The following is a 20,090-nucleotide window of genomic DNA, read 5'->3' on the forward strand; positions in this document are numbered from 1 at the left end:
GGTGGTGATGCTTGCTACCACCCCTGCCACTACCACCTACTACTATTACTACCACCACTGTTGCTACCACCACTAACTGCTGCCGCCACTGTCACCTACCACTGCTACCCCCATCCCTCTTCAGGTGTTGTCAAAGAGCTGGTAAGAACTGGAGCTGAGAGTTGGTCTGAATCTAGATATTTCCAGTTTCCTATACTGCCTACTGACTTTTCTGCTTTGCAGCATGGTTGCTGAGGCTAATCTTCTTTGTCTCACTGGAATGTGGACTCTAGGAGGGTATAGAGTCCTTGTCTATTTTGTGCAACCTCCTGCCTTCTGCACCCAGCCCTTGGTGAATAGATGCTTTATGATAACCTTGTTAATAGAACCAGTGTTGCACCCTTTACCTAATCAAATGGAAAAATAAAGTTGAGAAATGAAGGAAGCTCCAAGAGGTCAAGAGAATAGTCTTTTTTTTTTTTTTTTTTTTCTGATGGATTCCCTTCCCTTACCTCATACCTGGCAGTCCGTGAATTCCTGATGAATGAATGAGAACAAAATGACAGCTTTTTGTGGCAAACACTCTAGCCCCCACCTGAAGGGATTGGCCAGTGTTGTGGTTAACCCAGTGCAGTGTTCAGTAGAGGTTAAATCCAATTGTCTTGTTATATTCATGCCCTGCTTTGTGCTGTATGGAATTTAAGGCATATGGTGCTCTGAATGTGAGCAATTTTCAAAGAACTGAAAGGTGACAATAAAATAGTCGAATCTAGAATTGAACTTTTTCTTGGATTCTAAAGTCAGGATCTCAGAAGGAGACCTAGCTTTCTACCCCACCCAGCAATTCTGATGGTACTGCACTTGGGTGAGAATGTGGACCTCGGTGTGATGGAAGCCTGAGCAAGCCAGTCTCGGCTGGGCTTCTCTTACTGAGAGGTCCTAAATGACTCTTGTTCATGGGTCACTGAGTCTTTGGAGCCACATTACAAACCCAAGTTTTGAATTGGCAACAGGCCACTTTATTCCCCAAAGATCTGTTCAATGATGTACCACTCTTGATACATTTGCCTCATCCTTTTTCTTAAAAGTTAAGAGGGTATTAATCACAGAGACAAAGTGGAATGTAGTTGTCAGGGGCTGACAGGGTGTGCAGTAGGGGTGGGAAAGGGGAGTTGTTTAATGGGTACAGTTTCCACCATTCAAGATGAAGAAAGTTCTGGAAATGGCTACACAACAATGTAAATGTACTTTTAAAAAAAAAAATTTATTCATGAGAGACACACAGAGGCGGAGATCTAGGTAGAGGGAGAGGCAGGCTCCCTGCAGGGGAGCCTGGGATCATGCGCTGAGCCAAAGGCAGACAGTCAACCACTGAGCCACCCAGGCATCCCGACAATGTAAATGTACTTAATGCTGCTGACCTGTATACTTAGAAATGATGAAGGCAGTAAATCTCACATGTATTTTATTTAAAAAATTGAGAAAAAGATGAAGAAAAGTACAGAGATGCAGTGGCAAGAGGTGACTTTGTTACTCTGAGGGTTTTTTTCCGGCCTCCTGCCTGCAGTTGGCAGTCTTTGGTTTTATGGTATCTTTCTTAGGTGCCCATATTGTGGACTCCCGTTAGTGGGAGATGCCTTCTAGGTGGGTGCAGTGGGAAATGTGGCCTTATCTTCTTCTCCTCTTTAACTTATACTTTTTAAATTGTCTTTTGGTTTTGGTGTACATACAGTAAAACTCACTTTTTTAAGGACGTATACTTACGAGTTTTAAGACCTGCATACACGAATGTAACCCTACAGTTAGGATGTAAAATAGTTTCGTCATCTCTGGAAATGGTCACCTGCTTCCCCTTTGCAGTCAGACTTTCCCCCAACATCTAATGTTTCCCTACTGATAATCTATTCATCATAGTTGGGACTTTCCTAGGATGTCATATACATGATAATCCTGGGGTATGTAGCTTTTTGAAGATGGTTTCTTCCATTTAGCAAGTGTTTCTGAGCTTCATCCAACTTGTTACATATCCATAGGGCATCACCTTTGTATTGGTAAATAGCATTCCTTCGTCTGGATGTGTTCAACCCTTTACCCACTGAAGGACACTTGTTCTCAGTTTTGGAGGATCATGAATAGTACTGATAAATATTCATGTAGACATTTTGTATGAACAATACATTTTCATTTTTATAGGAAAATGAAAATAAGTTGCTGGGTCATTTGACAAATATGTTAAACCTGATGAAAGGCTGCTGTGCTATTCCCCAGAGTCCCTGAGTGTTTCTGCATCCCACCAGCAATACCAGAGAGATTCAGTTGCTCCACATTATCCCCAGCACTTAATATCATCATTTTAAGAAGTCTCTAGTGCTATCTCAGTGGGTTTGATTTGTATTTCCTTAATGATGAATGATGTTTAGCATTTTCCTTGTGCTTGTTTACTGTCTATATATCATCTTTGGTGAAATGTCTGTTCAGCCAGCTTTCCCTCTCCCCTCTTATCAAGTGGTGGTGTTTTCTTGAGTTTGGATATTCTCTATGTATTTTAGATAAGAGTCTTCTGTTGTTTATATGATTTATAAGTATTTTCTCCCAATCTGCAGCTTGTCTTTTCATGCTCTTAACAATGTTCCATGCAGAGTAAATCTGCTTTGACTTTTTTTTTTTTCCTATCACAAATCATGCTTTTGGTGTTAAATCTAAGAACTGTGTGCCTAACCCAGCTTAGGCATGCAGATTTTCTCAAACGTTTTAGAGTTGTATGTTCTGGATTTATCTGTGGTACAGTTTGGTTAATATTTGTATAAGATGTGAGGTATTAGTTGAAGTTGACTTATCTGCTTATGGGTGTGCAGCTGTTCCAAAACCAAGTATTGAAAAGACTGTACTTTGTCCTGAGTTGCCTTTGTACTGTAGTCAGAAATTACCTGGCCAGGGGTGCCTGGCTGGCTCAGTTGATGGAGCATAAGAGTCTTGGTCTCGGGGTTATAAATTTGAGCCCCATGTTGGGGTGTAGAGATTATTAAAAATCTTAAAAAATTACTTGGCCAGATTTGTGAGTTTATTTCTGACTCCTGGTTCTGTGGCATTTTGCTATGCCCCATTCCTTAACTGCTGTACCTTTATAAAAAGTCTTAAAATTGGGTAGTATGAGTTCTCCAAAACTGTGCTTCTATTTCCTAATGATTTTGATTATTACAGTTTCTTTGGCTTTCCATATACATTTTAGAGTCAGCTAGTGCATATCTATAAAAAAATCTGGGATTTTGATTGGGCTTGTATGAAATCTGTGGATCAGTTTAATTGACACCCTAGGTGTTTTGAGTCTGTCAACCCATGAGCCTGATAATTCTTGTCTATGTAGTTATGTTTTGATTTCTCTTGTCAGGGTTTTATAGTTTCCAGCATACCTATCCTGCACATTTTTTATTGGATTTACACCTATGCATTTCACATTCTGGAGCTATGATGACTCTTAAAATTTTGCATTCTAACTATTCATTTCTAATGTGTAGAGATACAATTTTTACATCTGACCTTGAAAAACTCATTCTTGGAGATTTTTGTAGGTACTCACGATTTTCCGTGTAGAGGATCATGTCACCTACTCCAGTAGGGGCCATTTTAGTTCCTCCTTTCCAATCTGGATGCCTTCTTTTTTCACCTTAGTTTACTGGTTAGACCCTCCAGTGCTGTGCTCAGTAGGAGTGGTGAGAGTGACTTCTTTGAGTTCTCCAACTTCTGAGAAACCATTCATTTTATTACTATGTGTGATGCTAGATGGAGGTGTTCTTCCCCCACCCCTTTTCCCCCATCTCAGGTTAGATCTAACCTAACTTTTAAAGTTTTTTTTTCCTAGTTCACTACCGAAGTATATTGATGGATAACTTACAAATATCTCCTAATTCCATCGTGTAGAAATGAATGCTGTTAGCATCATGGTTTATATATTTCTACCATAAATACATAGCAAACCATACATAAGGGGCTGTAGGAGGTCTGCTACTTTTGTCCTCTGCTATGTTAATGTGATGGTATGTTACAGATGTTCCTTCGTGTTAAACATAGATTCCTCACAACTGTGACAGCTCCATAGTATCTTGTTGTAGGGAGATACACCATAATCTATCCACTCCCCTGTCATCTGACATTTAATTTGTAACCAGTTTCTTTTTTTTTTTTTTTAAAGTCTATGTTAATATCAGATTGTTTAACAGTAATGACTTTACACTTTATTTTTTTTTAAAGATTTTATTTATTTATTCATGATAGTCACAGAGAGAGAGAGAGGCAGAGACACAAGCAGAGGGAGAAGCAGGCTCCATGCACCGGGAGCCCGATGTGGGATTCGATCCTGGGTCTCCAGGATCGCGCCCTGGGCCAAAGGCAGGCGCCAAACCGCTGCGCTACCCAGGGATCCCTGTAACCAGTTTCTTTTGGATATATTCACAACACCCTCATGTATGTGTTCTGAGACTTCTCGTTTATGGACTGTGGCTTCCTGGAAGTGGAGTTGATGGGTCAGAGGGTGTACTGTTACTGAGGCTCTTGATTCCTGTTTGCTAAGCTCACCTCTGACCAGCCACTTCCACTCATGAGATGGGTGATAATGGGTGGCAGAGGCTCATACTGTGCAACTTCTGGAAAGTCATTTCCCCCTGAACAAAGCTAGCCAGTCGGGAGAGTTGTATTCACATTTGCCCAGGAGCCTAACCAGCCAAGGGAATCTGCAGACCCATGCTCATCATCAGCCCTCCTTGTTCAGTGGAATCTTTTAGGGCTTTGAATTTTTGATTTTTTTACATATACTTCTCTAAATATATGTTGAACAACACAAAACTTTAGAGCCTAAGGGACATGGGTTTGAATCTCAGGTTTGACTCCCTGTGCCACTGCTTTCCATTCTGCAAAACAGGCACAGTGAAACCAACCTCCTGATGTACTGGTGCTCTAATGAGATCATGTGGGTGCAGAGTGAAAGAACCAGGAGTTGGAGATGTTGACATGTGAATTGTGGCCACACATTGAACTCTGATTTTTTAAAATTTGTTTTTATTTTATGGCCTGTTTAACCTCTTGCAGACTGTTTCTTTTTTTTTTTTTTTTTCCAGACTGTTTCTTCATCTGTAAAGTGAAGGTAATAAAATTTGGGGATAATCCCAACCCTTCTTGCAGGGGTGTGGTACAGACTACACAAGAGCCTGTGTGCATCGTCTCTGACATAGAGTGCCCCACGCGGGGGCAAACTGTGATTCATCATAGATGTTATACAGATCCTTTGAGTGAAATGCAGCTTTTACCTATAGGATGTCTTGGCCTTGAGCTGCTTTTCCCTTCTTAGCTACCATGGAGGAATTTCAAGGAAAATCTAAAGCTTTCAAGTGCCTACCTCTGCCACAGTCCATGTGGGCCACATTTTTCTAGCAGAAACTCAGTTCTTTGCCACTAAAATTGGTCTCCCAGTTTTAGGGGACTATGTCCAATCTAAAACAGCATTTGGCAAACTGTAGGGTAGCCAGTGTGCACGAATACTTCACTTTGAAGGCTCTGAGAAGCTCTGGGGCAATAGGGGTGGGGGGAGAGAATGAAGTTGTTCAGTGCATCTCTCCCTGATTGTGCTTACCTGTGATCCCCTTCCTCCTCTTTCCACGATCTTTTGTCACCCCCTCTAATGCAGTTCAGGAAGCACTTTAAAATACCTTCTCTGTATACCTTTATTTTATTTTAAGGCAAAGGTTCTCTGCCCCAGATTGTGGTCATGGTGCACCAGCTTTGTGGTTTGGGCCACGCCTGTGTCCTACCTGCATTATTCTCTCTTTAGTGTTCTTTCAGTCCACCTTTGAAAACCTTTGAACTTCTTTTGAAAGGATTCTTTATATCAGAGCAATATTTGGAAAATCAGTTTTTAAAAAATCTACTAGAGGAATATCTCTGTTTTTTTTATATATATATATATAAAAGATTGGTATACCTCTAAAATGATCTTGGCAATGTACCGCATTTGGAAGATTCTGTTTTAGTTCATGCTGTTTCTCCTCTTTGGTGGAACTTGAGGGAGTTAGGTCCCACTGCCATTGGGAGTGGAGAGAACTGGGTAAGTACTCGAGGGCAGTCAGGGAATGGGGGATTTCTCTGCAAGTTTATCTTTGTGAGGTTGGTTTCCCACTGCAGTTGCTTGGGCCATGACAGGGCTGGGTCTGCCTGACAGAAGCTTTACCCCTACTCCTCCTTGTTCTGTGGTTTGCTCATTGTGGACATTGTGATGACTGATGATACCCGTCTTCCCCCAATCTCCCCCAACCACACCTCCTCATTTGAGGCAGATGGGTGAGTTAGAGTTGAAAGACCAGATCCTTGGAGAGGGCCTAGCATTGACAGGTGGATCACTGACTGGTCCTAAATGGGATGAGAAGCCCTCAGCTGCACCTGGAGCAGCAGTGACTACACTTGGGTGGACAGGGAAGTGGTTGGACCCTTAGGACTTCCTAGTGTCTCGTGTCACTGGAAGGTCTGAGCGCAGGTGGTTCTTAGTAACAACAACATCCCAGCAAAAACAACAGATGTTTTTTTAGATGGCATGTCAGGGTTTGATATTAAATCAACTCTGTTGGTTATAAAAACAACTAGATGTGGTAGGGCAATCTTCAGCTGAGCAGTATACATCCTAGAACCAAAGAAGGGGAAAATCCTATGAAGTGGAGAAGAGGGAGTTGCTCTAAGGTATTAATGGACACGGTGACAAATACCTATGCCTCCTTGATCTGAGCTCTCTGCCTCACAGGCTCACCATGCATGTGTTGTCAGTGTAGACAGGGTGGAGGTGCTTCCCCCCATATAGGTGAAGGGGTGGCCTGATCCATAGTACTACCATCTTTCCTCTTGAGGATTTTCTTTAATGTTTTTGTCTGCAAACATAACTTCCCTATAGAAGATTAGGGAATACAGCTGAGCAACCAAAAGAGAAAAAGGCTAAAAGTAATAGCCCTATGAGCTCATCGCTCAAAGGAGTCTGTTGGGATACTGCCTGCATGTCTAGCCGTCAGGGCTGTGTGGCACTCATGCTCCCTCTTGTGCATGCACATGTGGGGTGGGGTGTAGCAAAGAGGTGAGGCCCCCTGGCAGGAGACACCCTGCCTATGAACTGATGTGCCCAGAGCCCCGCTCAGGCTTTGGTCTTCCTTGCTCACCTTGGCCTTTACCTATTGAGGCTGACCAGCTTGTGGTGGTGGGACCTGTGGTGGTTTGTAGGCCTTTGGAGGAATGAGTGAGCCTACACCATCCTCCCCACGTCTTTCACTCACTCAGAGCCTTTTCATAGTTAGTATTCATTTAGTTAACTAATCCATTCTATTGTCTCATGAGGTGCCAAACAAAAAGGCATTTTTAATTTGCTAATCATAATAGACCTGTGTAATAAGAATGATGGACTCTCTATGGCTCTTCTAGCTACAAATTAAAGTTCTGTTGGCTGGTTGCAAATTAGTTGTTCAGAGCCTGGGAATTATTTTCTTGGCCTGGTAATGTGCGCTTTTTTTTTTTTTTTTTAATTTATTTTTGTTGGCGATCTCTGTACCCAGTGTGGAGCTTGAACTCATGACCCTGAGATCAAGAGTCACATACTCTTCTGATTGAGCCAGCCAGGCACTCTAGTAATGTGTTAGGTTTTAAGAAAATTTTTTTGGTGGAGCAGGAGCTCTCTGGTTTTCATAATCACCTGCCACCTACTCCCTCTTTGTCCTGGTTTGCTCTGCTCCTTGGCCTAGTCTGTGTGACTCCAGTGGCCATTTAAGTTTGTATTCCATCTCAAGAGACACACTGTGGGGGAGGATGCTTAGAAGCATCAGTGAAAACAGTGGGCTATATGGAACTGCGTGCATGCATGCATGCGTACACGTGCACACACACATTATGCTCATAGGAAACTCTGGTTTTGCTCTTGTTCCATAGTTAGGTAGGCTGTAACCATTGGGGAGACTGGGCCAAGGGCATAGGATCTCTTGATACTATCTTTGCAACTACATGTGAATCTAATTACTTGAAAAAACAAACAAACAAAAAAAACAAAAAAAAACCAAAAAGGGCCTCATACAGGTGTTTGAATTTCCTCCATAAACAGTTCCAGTGACCTGAAAGTGTTAACTTCCCACAAAAGGCAAAAAGTTCATTGGTACAAAATAGTCTGGGATGAATTTCTGGCTCCCAGAGGTGCTCACCCAGTGGTTTGATGTACTCTGCAGTTTCCCACCAATTTGATGCATATCAGTTTATATTAAAAACTTCAGTTTTAATCTGTTGCATCTAATTTTTAAATAGGATTGTAAGACACTATTAAAAGATCCAACCCAGAAAAGAAGCAGCCACTTGAAACCTTTCTGTGCTGGCTGCAGCACAGCAGAGGAACAGGGAAGCTAAGGATTGGCCTGTGTGCCGTGAGCAAATGAGAGCCCAAGCAGCAGACGTTGACACGGTTCACCTGTCTGTCCGCCTAAATGAGCCTGCAGATTCCGCCACATGGAAGATGCTGTGCCTCGAACCCTTGTTAAATGATGCCATATAGAAATGCAGATCAATTGCTTTCCCTGGTCTTCAGGTCCTACGTGACTTGAATTCACATGTGGTGATGAGGAGGAGGTTGGAATGAGTGACAAGACTCTGCCGAGGCAGTCCAAGAAAACAGGCTGGACAATCCACGTGTATCGGGGAACATTTCCCTCCCCAAAACCTTTCCAGGACTTGTAGTTGCTTAGCCTCAGACATTTGCTATTCACATCACAGATGGAGAAAGTTGCAGACATCTTTATGAACATCCGTTAGAGGCTGTCTAGGAGGAGGGAGGGGGATATAACGGACTCCTCTGTGGTTTACTCTCTAGAGCTTCTGAGATGAACGTAGTGTTCTCAGGTGACACCTAAGTATATGGTAGAATCTGCAGTTGGTGATTTTTTTTTTTTTCTGTCAAAAGTGCAGAAAAGCAAAATAGCAAACACAGGGCTGAGGTGTAGTCAGATACTTGGAAGATAGTACTGATGATGGGAAGTCTGAAGCTTTTACCCTGAATAAGTGTGTGGCGCACGCCCATGCCAAGGAATGGCATTTGCATCCATAAATGGATGGAGTTAGAAATGGCCTATGTGGTGAATTGTTAAAGGAGACAACCTAGTTGCAGAAAAACTTAAAATACCTGGTTTTACGAAGTAAGCCATAGTTGAGTGTATGGGTGTTGTTGAGTGTTGAGGAAGGCCTGAAATGTATATGCTGGATTTTCAGTTCTGGATACCAGGAGGAAGGGGGGTGACTTGAGTGGTGAACAAAGGAAAAAAAGACTTTAAGCAAAAAAAAGAAAAGAGTGTGAAAAATGTTTCATCCAAGAGAAATAGATTAACTGCGTGTATGAGCACGTGCATGCATACCTAGAGAGAAGTATGATAGCATAGCTATAAAAATGTCACTGGGTTGATTTCAAGGTGTTCGGCTTTCAACTGACTTTTACATTCCTGCTGAAATGTGCTCTGATTGAGTATTTTGTGATGTGCATTTACATTTTTATATTTATAAAAAGAAACCTAGTCTTAAAGCTGTTTTCATATTGAGGAAATGTTCTCTGATGCTTAAAGGCACTCAGGCTCAAGACCTTTGGGTGGGAGGAGTAGAATCAGAAAGTGTGGAAAAAGCAACTCTCTCTGGGGGCACTGATGAGATACCAAGTCCAAATCCCAAAAGGAGACTGAGAAAAGCTCTTCTGGGCCTTGGGACAGAGCGACCTGGGTTTATGTCTTGGCAGTGAGCCTTGCTTATGACCTTGACCTTGGCCATGTGACCTTAGTCACAGACCTTATCTGTGCCTCAATTCCTCCTCTGTAAATTGAGGAGAATACTATTGGGTCATTGTGCCTAATACACGATAGGCATTTAAACATTTTCCTAATGAATGAAGAATGAATGAAGTCATGTAGGTAAAGTGTGAGCTGTGTGATACTCAGTAAATGGTAGTTTTCGCCTTCTGATCCTCATGTTCTTTTCCTTAGCCATGTACCTGGGGAATGAATTTGGTAGAGTAGGGTCTCGATGGAGCCTGAGTTCTGTGTTGCATAATATAGAGTCTTGTATGGAGATGGGTGTGGACTAAGCTGCTGCTTCTCTTTATGACTCCATTTACTCACCTGTAAAATAGGTGTGATGAGATATTGGAAAGATTAATGAGATGACAAAGATTTCACGTGATGCCTGGCAAATAATACATGTTCAGTGCATTGTAGCAGTTAATAAAAAGTGATTTTTCCCCAGGTCGAATACATGGTATTTAGGACGTGCTACTGTTAACAGAATATCACCGAGTGCCTGATTCCGAACAGGCACCTAACAGCTTGACAGACTCAGATAATCCAAGCACAACTTATGTCTGTATCCTGACTTTGTGGGGACTGGAACCAGTTAGCACTTAATTTACAGTTTTTGCAGGCTTTTTGCGAATGTGCCCTTGCTAATGTCTCCTCCAACAACAATCTCTTATACAGAAAATGTATTAATATTTATATCATGAGCCCTATGTTATTTTTTTATACAGATTGCCCCCCCCATTTATATCTAAATCTCCAGTTTTTAAAAATGTATTTTTTTTAACGTTCTTGTACCTGCAGAGAAAACGAGGTGCTCAAAGTCCAACTGAAGAAATACGTTGGAGCTGTCCAGATGCTGAAAAGAGAAGGTCAGACAGCTGAAGGTGAGGGGGAGACTGAGCCTGGTTGGGAAGGGGTCCAAACTTTTAAATCTCAACAGTCCTTGTACCTGTAGTGTAGGAGACCCTCAAAGTGTGATGACTGCTTATGCAGATGAATTAGAGAAACAGTGCTGATCAGGAATTTGGAAAACAAATTAGATGGAACATCCCATTGTGTATTCTTGCTAAATGCATAACTAATATTGTAAGACTTAATTGCTGGATCACTAGCAACAGTTGTATTAATTTGTGTACTTAGGCAGTTTTATGTCTGGGATCTTGAGGTACTTGCTAGGTAGAGAACCTTGCAACATGATAAAGTTCCATCAGGCCAGTGGTGAAGAACCAGAGCTGGAATTAGGCTGACCTGGTTTCAACCCCAGTTCTGGCTAAGCTTCTTCATCTCTATGTACCTTAGTTTCCTCATCTGTAAAATGGGGTCCCTACCTTATGAGGTAAATCCTCTAGATATCTCAGTATAATGCCTATTCTAGCGTAAGTACTGAATAAATTTTAGTTGTTAATATTAGTCAGAAATGCAGGTTAAAAAAAAAAAAAGATCTCTTGACCAAGATTGCACCAAAGGAGGTGATACCATATGCTGCTTCTCTCTGCATTTTGGCTACACTTTAACTGTCCTGAATCAACTCAAATATTTCTCCGGTCAGCTGGAAGAAAGGATATTTAACTTTGGCTGAAATGTCTTGCAGCCTTCAGCCAGTTTACCATTAAAAGGTTTCCTTAAACACAAATGAACTCTTGGAGTGTAGACATTTTATTTATTTATTTATTTATTTTTTTAGTGTAGACATTTTAACAAAGGGGTGGACCCTCCAGGCTTACAGGTCCTGGGAGTCAGCTTGACCTGCATTTGAATCTAGACTCACCAGGTATAACTTGATGTCTTGGAGTTATTTTGCCACCTGTAAGTGGAAACATCCCTCCAACATCATGGAGATAGTTGTGGGGATTTACTGAAACAATGAACACGAAGTTTCCGGTATGGCACCTGGTCTGTAATTGGTGTTCAGTAAGTGGTTGTTATTTTTCTGTGTGCTAGAAGGAGACTGACTTGGAATCTGGATATGGTTTGCATAGGAATAACAGAATAACAGAATAACAAAAAGTCTTGAATTTTGTTTGAAGCTTTTGTGTTGATTATGGTCTCTGTTTGGCTTCAACATGTTGATGATTACTCTTATGATTTTTATCACATGCTTTGCTTTGTTCATCATTAGTCTAGGGGTTATCATTGCAGAATTAATCATATTTTCCTGTGGGCTCTTCACTTTTTCAAACAGACGTTGCTATTATGGCTCTGAATTTATTTGACCATGTGTTCTGTGGATGTTGGTCTTTTGACTTTCACTCCCCATCTTCGTTTCCCCAGCACCTTGCTTTTGTAGTTGCTCGTTCCATCCATGATGCATTTTGAGTGAGTGGTATTTATCTTCCCCTTTCCAGGCAGCTTCACCTCTGTTTCCTTTGGACTTTGTCACCCTGTGAAGAGAGGATATTTTTCCTCTGTTCTGTTGTAATTTTTAATTTTTTTGGTTTTTCTTTCTTGTATTTTAGAAAGTTCATTATTAGAGGCTTATGGGAGTTTAAGGGTTTTGTATGTGTATCGAGGGTGGAAACAAAGTCAGGTCATTTTCTTCCAAATCCTGGGTTCTTTGCCTTCCAAAGTTCTTGAACTATAGTGTGCAGAGGGCATTACCTGGGGAACTTATTAAATATGCCTCTTTCCGGGCGGGGGGGGAGAATGCTGTTTTTGTCATGGGTGGTTTCATCTAGGATGGGCCCCACATTGGCATGTCTAGATAATGTGACTCTAATGCACATGACTCATGGACTATACCTGACTGCCTTTTGAGAAATCTGTGCCCTGCCTGCTCAGAACTAGGAATCGGTGCAGTAAGAAAATTAAACCTAGGAAGAAAGAAGCATTTCTGGGCTTGTGATTTAAAACCTCAACTTTATAAAACACATGGTGGAATGTGAGCATCATTGGAGTCCTTCCTCTGGCACTCAAGTACACAGAACCCACAGTGTACAGAATTGTTTCCTTTACCATTGCCGGTCCTTAGGCACAGCCTGGATGCCCTGAGCCAAAGTTGAGTATGTGCCTTCAGGATGTTGAGATGGCCCTTGAGTGGATCAGTAGAGACCGTGTGGCGTGTCTTGTACTCTGTGTGGCAGCAGTCCTTACTGCTGTTCATTATTGTGAAATGTAAGACCATCTGCCTTCTCTGCAGGTCATTGGTCAGTGAAAGGTTTTTATGAAAGTCCTCTAGTGTGGGCGTGCACAGGTCAGTGCTCTGTTGTGGTGCCTTAGGCCATGTAGTTTATGCCTCTCACTCAGAAATCCTAGTGAGCACCTGTAATGTGCCAGGCACCAGGAAGCAGCCTTATTAAAAGGTGTGCTTTCAAAGAGCTTTGACCTAATTTTCAAGTGATGCCCTCTATTGGTCAAGTGAATCGAGGCTCAGTCCTCAACCCCAGCTAGTTGCTGACTCATGTTCAAATACAGTGTGTGCCCTTGTCAGGCTATAGTAGCTCGGGGTGTCTCAGCCAGGCTAGGATGGCTTGGGGTGTCTGGGGAGTTGAAAGAGTAGGGGCAGGGAGAGGTGGGAGGGGGAGAGAGTCCTTCCTGATCTCTGATTCCCTTGGGGTTATGGGTGGACGTAGAGATGTATACCAGCTTCCCATATTCTAGGTGGGAATTCGGAATGCATTTTCTACAGTTATAAGCCTTTTAGTTTGAGGACCTAAAGATTCTCTTTATCTTTTGGCAACAACTTATTTATGAAGTTGTTATTCCCCTCATCAGTAGGGGAAAAGAGTTGAGAAATCATTCTAAGCCCCAAATACTCAGGGTTGAATAGATTGCTTAGGGCTGTGTTGGGACCCCCAGCTTCATTGTTGTGGAAAAATGCCTCCTAAGATTTAAAACAACAACAACAAAAAACATTTAAAACGGGGCCTTAGAATAGATTGTTGACAACCTTTAATTTTGTAGATTTCAGATTCCTATTGTCTCCCTTTTCTAAAAGAACGGTTCCCTCTAAAATAAATGAAGATTTCATCAGTAAATATGGATTTAGGATTTTGGGTGACCTCAATATTAACTGAAGCAATTTTTTCTCCTTAATATGGTCCAGGAGTGTGAGGTTGGGTTATTCACCACTCGAGTGCTAGTTTTCCTTCCTGAGACCTGATTTCCCAAAAGCTTATGCCTTCACTTGAATTTTTGGATCTCTTTCATCCTGACGTGGATTGTCTGCTCTCCTTCCAGCTTTAGAGCTGTGTCCACAGTGAACTGGCCTGACAGTTAAGCTTGCAGTGTGACTCCTATTGGATGCTTAATCAGTTCTGTTAAGGAATTCAGACATTTCTCCAGTGCAGGGGAGTTTCACTTAGAGAGGGAGAGCAGGAGATGGCTCTCCAGACTCCTGTTTTCATCTATGAATTCACTGAAGTATGAAACCTAGTATGTCAAGTTGGCTTCTTGCCTGGAGAAGGCCTTCTGGCAGCTCACTGAGGGACCTGAGGAGCGGCGAACCCCCTCAGATACCTGCTGGGTTTTGTCGACAAGATGGCTCATTTTCTCAAGAATGGACTCACATTAGCCAAGCATGCAGAGGATGATGTGTAGTCAGAAGAGGAGTTCATCCATTCGTAGTGAGTAAACCAGAAGCCCAAATCTGTTGCTCAGGCACATTGTTCCTTTTGAGTCTCCTCTGATGGTGGCTTGTGGAGTCAGAAAGGGGGTAACTAGTTGGGTGCTTCTTTAGTGTCTTGATGGGACCCAGACAAGCCCTTACTTGTAGAGATGCTGTCACCTACTGGCTCTTTACATGGTCCTTTTTGGTTGGGGGGTGGGGCTTTTGGTTTAACAGGATCCTGTGCTGATTCTGTCAGATGGTAGTTGATGGTGAGAGAGAGAATGTGCATGTGCAGCTCTTCTGTAAGAGAGATATTTTGTACTTGCCTCACAACCGGTGGTCAACAGATAATTTTCTTTCCACTAGAGATGATAATTAATCCTGGCTCTTCCTCTTTCCTCTCTAGTTCCCTGTAAGACCTAGACACAGGACTCTCTAGGAAACTCCAGCTTGAGTAGCTGTGGTCACACACTGCCACCCAGGTGTAGACCCAGGGACTCTCCTGGTGAGTTGAGTGTCGAGTCTGCAGACTTATTTCTCACCCAACAGGGACCAAGAGGGAAGAATGTCCGTGGGGGTTAGTAGGTGACTTTTTAATCAACTCCACACAATTTGAGAATCTCCCCAACCAGCCCTTGAGGTATGGGGAGCGAGGGTGAGAGCATTTGGCTGGTAGAAGTCTCCATGGGGAAGCACAGCTCCCAGATGGAGGCCCTCTGCCGAGAGCTGTGAGGAATGCCACTGGGGAGAGGTGTCCTGAGGGAGATCCGTCAGGACTGGTCCAGGAGCATGGCTGTGGTATGGATTTAAGACTCCTCCTCCCTTGCATCGACCACATGGAGAAAGAAGGATGGCTTATTCTATCAGGGCCCCTGTGTCTTTGTCCAAGGTGTCACTTCATCCTGCACATGGGGCCCTGGGCATGGCCCATGAACAAGATGCTCACGGTCTCAACATTGGGGAAACCCAGCATGCCACATGGTCCTAGCATCTCACCATGGCCTTGGGTGGATGGATAACTTCTGTGTAAGGACACTGAGGACTCCCATGCACAACTGATGGGGCCATATGACCATTCTGTGACTCTGTTTCTTCCTCTTTAAAATGGGAATTGCAGTAATGACTTCCTCATGGGGTTTTGGGTAAGATGGAGGTGGGTTAGTATGTGTAAAGCACTTAGCATCCTGCTGACATGAGCCAGTCAGTACATACTGGCCACTGATCCTATAGTCAGTACCTCTACCTCTCTCAGCCCTTTTGTATGGTCCTAAAATTAGAATGAAAATAGTATGTACTTCATGGACTTTTGTGAGGATAAATAGTAATTAAATGAGGTAGTTGGGAGAACATGCTCGTGTCCAAGTCTGGGACGTAGAAGGTACTGTGGTAGACAGGAGGATGGCCCTCAAGAATGTCCATGTCCTGATGCCTAGGACCTGTGAATATACTGCCTTACGTGGCAAAAGGGACTATCCAGATGGGAGTTAAGGATTGTGATAAGGGGAGATGATCCTGCTTTATCCGGATGCCCCCAGTGTAATCATGAGGGTCCTTAGAGAAGGGAGGAGGAGGGCCAGGGAGGGAGAAGATGTGACAACAGAAACAGCAGTAGCTGGAATACAGGGCCCCAAGTCAAGGAGTGTGGGCATCCTCCAGAAACTGGAAAAGACTGGGAACTGGCTTCTCCCCTAGAAGGAGCACAGCCCTACTGATGGCCTGAGTATAGCCTGTGAGACATTTGAGACTTCAGGCCTCCCAAGCTCTAAGGTAGTAAACTTCAGTTGCTGTAAGCCGCCAAGTTTGTGGTTGTTAGAGCAGCCATAGGAAATGAACACTGGTTGTGAGGTGTACTGAGGTATTAACTTGACCCCCCGTGGGCATAGGGACCATCGTCATCAATGTCTTACTCAGCTTGTAGTGGGAAGTTGAGGTTTTGAAAGTTGGGTTTTTGGTCAGCGCTCCCCTGGTGGACAAAATGGGACCTGAGAGGGGATCTGTGGCCTTTGACTGGCAGCACACATGGGGCAGGAAAGCCCACTGTCCCTGGCCTGTGCCTATGCATGGCATGCTTGTCTAGCCAAGCAAGGGAAGCCCTTGCCCCAGGTACACACTTGCCCCACTCTGGGGTTGCTGTGTCAGCTCTTGTGGGTGATTGCTGTCCCTGCCTGCTCCAGACACTGGAGGTGAAGCCTCTACACCGTACATTCGGGACCTTGCTTGTCCCATGGACCCTTGGTTTTACCCTTTGGGTGTGGTCAGTGGTTGTATGTGCAGCTGATGAGGCCAGTTTCTCAGTGTCCCACAGGAGGATGTTCTCACCATGCCTGCTGCTCAGCAGAACCTTGCTTGGTGTTAGCTTTCTTTTGGGTTTGTCCGAGGAGCATTTGCTTGTGAATTGGAACTGGCTTTCCAGACTGTGGAAGACAGATGGTCTGCCTGCCAGAAGCATGGTTCTTTCCTGTTGGACTGGGAAGGCTGGGGCCATTGTAGCTCTCTTGTGTCCATGTGAGGCTGTCACACAGATGGAGGGGCTGAGCCAGGTTGGCTGAGAGGAGCTGGGATCATAGCTGAGCTGTGATCGTATCCTTTGAGCCCCTGAATCCAGCCGTGCTTGACAGGACAGTTTAGCCCTGAGCTTTGTGTTAATAAGAGCAATAATTCCACCTATCTCCCCTGCCTGTCCTCAAGCTTGAGTTCAGTTTCTGTAGTTCATAGGCTCGTGGCAAACTATCAGCTCTTTACTGGAAATGGAGTCCATCATGTGCTTGTGAGGGGCTCTTATTTCTTGGAGTCTGTCTTTCTAGATGATAGTGTCTGGGGCATCATGAGGCTCTTGCTCCCGCCTTCCCCTCATTAGGTACTTTCCGCTGTCCTTTTGCCTTGGCCACCGTATCTTATTCCCTAGTGATGGATTTAAGGCTGCATGTTCTTGTCGGTAGCTCAGTTTAATTAATCTGTCATGAGTTCAGGGACAGAGAAGAAATGGCCTATTGCTGGTGGCAATCAGAGTAATCGGCGGCGAGGCAGGAGGTACAGTGGGAGGAACTTGACAGATGAGGGAGGCATGGTAGCAATTTAAAAAGTTTACTCTAAGAAACAGAAGTTTAAAAAAAAAAAAAAAAAAAAAAGGAAGTCCTCAACCTCCCTGATATGTTGTGTCTCTGCCTGCAGGTGGCCTGCTCACAGATTCCCTATTCAGTGCTTGTGCTTCATGTTCTCACCAGGCTTCTGTTTCCCTGGGCTCGCAGGAGATAGGGCAGGGCAGTTGAGACCCTTTGATTCTGTGGAGGTGGATGGCCACGGGCGAGGGGATTCCTGGAGCCTGCACGCATGTGGGGCATAACTTTGTATCTTGCAGTCTAAACTGTCGCGGGTTTGGGCCATCTCCACTTGGGTGGCCTTGCGTTCCTGCCCTGGGTGTGCACAGAGGTAAAGATGTCTTGGTCTGAGGCAGGCTTCTTGGGTTTCGAGTAAAGCTAGTTCCTGACTCTGTGCATGTCCTCCTGTCTGGTTGCAGTTGGATAAACGTGAAGCCTCATGGAAACATATGTCAGATCCCATCACTCTGCTCCAGACCTTCTGATGATGGCCTCCAGTGTTGGCTGTGGTCTGGCTCTTTTCATGTTCCAGCCCTGCCTCCTCCTGCCCTGCTCCCCCCTTGCGCTCTCCTGCAGCCACCCTGGCCATCAGGCTCTTCCTCAGATGCACCAGCCTTGTTCCTGCCTCAGTGCCTCTGCAGGTGTCCCTCTGCTGGAATGTTCTTTCCCTGTGTCTCCACGACTGATCCCACGGTGGCAGGCAGGTCTCTGTTTCAGCAGTCAGCTCCTCTGCCACGTTGTATCTTCCCACTTGCCTTTTATTGTGTTACTTAATCTTCATCACAGGGCTTACTGGTACCTTGGACCATCTTGGTGGTTCATCCCCTTCTCTGTTTGCTGTCTGTACTATCTACAAGAGCAGGGACCTTGCCTGTTTTTTTTTTTTTTTTCTCGGCTGTGGTCAAAGTGCCTTGAGCAGAGCTTGACCCACAAATGTTCAGAATGTGAAGAATAAAAATTTCAGAGCTGTTGGGAACCCAGCCTTCTGGCATGTAGGTGATGGAAGACCTAAGGTAGCTCCAGACAGTGCAGCCGTGGGCGAGTTGATGGGTCTTCGTTCTAGGACCACACCAGCAATGTGCTGGACCCCATATAACCCTTCTTAGGCTCGTGCCTTGAATCAGAGTCTTCTTTCTCATCATGCATAGTTTTGTATTTTGTAACCACAGTTTGCATATGACTTCGACTCTCCTATGGTTTCATCATTCAGAGCTCTTGATTACAAGAGTCATAAAATCCAATTTTATCTGGCCTAAAAAAAAAAAAAAAAGTTTAACAGTGCCTGTCTTCAAGGATGTCTTGATCCAGGGATTTAAACAATAACAGGAGTCCCTCCCCAACCCCCGTGTTTCTTAAGTCTGTGGTGCTCCCCACCCCCTTTCTTTTCTCTCCACAGAGTTGGCAGTGTATACTGGTATTGGTTTAACCACCAGGCCTCTGAGGGGGAAGGGCATGATTTCGGGTGCTCATTGATTTTCATAGTGTAAATGCTCCCACTGGCTGATTCCTGGCTGCCAGCCCTGTGTTCCTGAGGGCTGTGTTGGGAGGGATACACACACTGGACTCCTGTGAACTGTTGTACCCCAGCCACTGTGCCCCACTGGGTGCCTGCTCTCTTCTCAGGCAGGCGTTCTCATGCTGGCAAGAGGCTGTCTGAAATTCTAGGTTGAATCTTCTCAGCAGGGGCACCTGGGTGGCTCAGTCGCTTGAGTATCTGCCTTTGGCTCAGGTCATGATCTCAAAGTCCCAGGATTGAGCCCTGTAGTGGGCTCCCTGCTCATGGGGGAGTCCATTGCTCTCTCTGCACATCTCCTTCCCCATGCTCGCTCTCTCAAAACAAAACAAAACAAAAACAACTCAGCAAACCAGAAGAGCACACTTCTCTTTCCCACCAGCTTCCTTATGAATAGCTCTACCCTCTTCCCCCACTTAGAGCAGAGCTGGGGTTCTTAGTCCTGGCTCTGCATTGGATTACCCGGGGAGTCGGAAAACCTCCCATGCTTGGCCACTGGGAACCACTGCCTTGGAGGATACTTCTTTCAAATTAATGAAGTTCAAGGCCAGCCGGTATGCTACAAATGTGCCAACAGTCTGATTCCTGGCCAGCAGGAGATGTCTGAGATCAATCGAGGTTATGTCTTTCATCTTCCATCCAGGTTTGGTCTCAGAACCTGTCTCCACATAAGTTCCACCAATTAAGAAGACAGTGGGGGGGGGGGTGCAGTGGAAGGTGTTCACCACTGTCAAGTTAAATCTGTACTTGTACCCACCCTTGCCCCCCCTTCAGGGATCCATGGTGGGTTTCAAGCACATCTTTCTCTAGCTTTTCCCTTCCTCTGCAAGCTTGGCTCTTCTCCATTGTGTCTAGTATGTTCTCTCTCTGGGCACTGCTCACGAGGCTTCAGTGCAGTTTTGCCATGTGTCCCCATCCTGACCAGTTCCTGATCCCTTCTCTTTGCTCATCCAGTTTCCTCTTCTGGAGGTGTCATTTCCCTTCTCCTTGTTCAGGCCAGACGTTACATTTATTGTAAGAGCCAGCTCTTCTCCTGTCATCATAAAGAAATGTAATCCCACTGATCTTTGAGTTTGCTAAACTCCTGTTTCACTTAGGAGCAGCAGCCAAGGTCTGGC

At 44.3% G+C, this 20,090-nt stretch overlaps 1 protein-coding gene across 7 annotated transcripts in view; it reads left to right on the forward strand.

Moving 5' to 3' along the window:
- The window catches only part of SNX29 (sorting nexin 29), a 531,581-nt gene that overhangs the window by 193,167 nt on the left and 318,324 nt on the right, over positions 1 to 20,090 (forward strand). For 6 of the 7 annotated variants that reach the window (XM_077906677.1, XM_077906674.1, XM_077906678.1 and 3 more), the window contains one exon: positions 10,617 to 10,699. In XM_077906677.1, the coding sequence (XP_077762803.1) occupies positions 10,617 to 10,699 (83 nt within the window). Of the gene's footprint in view, positions 1 to 10,616; positions 10,700 to 20,090 lie in introns of those variants that run through there. The other variant, XM_077906675.1, reaches the window with a different exon arrangement.

The sequence above is a fragment of the Canis aureus genome, chromosome 8 (genome assembly GCF_053574225.1).
Source record: "Canis aureus isolate CA01 chromosome 8, VMU_Caureus_v.1.0, whole genome shotgun sequence".
Taxonomy (NCBI): domain Eukaryota; kingdom Metazoa; phylum Chordata; class Mammalia; order Carnivora; family Canidae; genus Canis; species Canis aureus.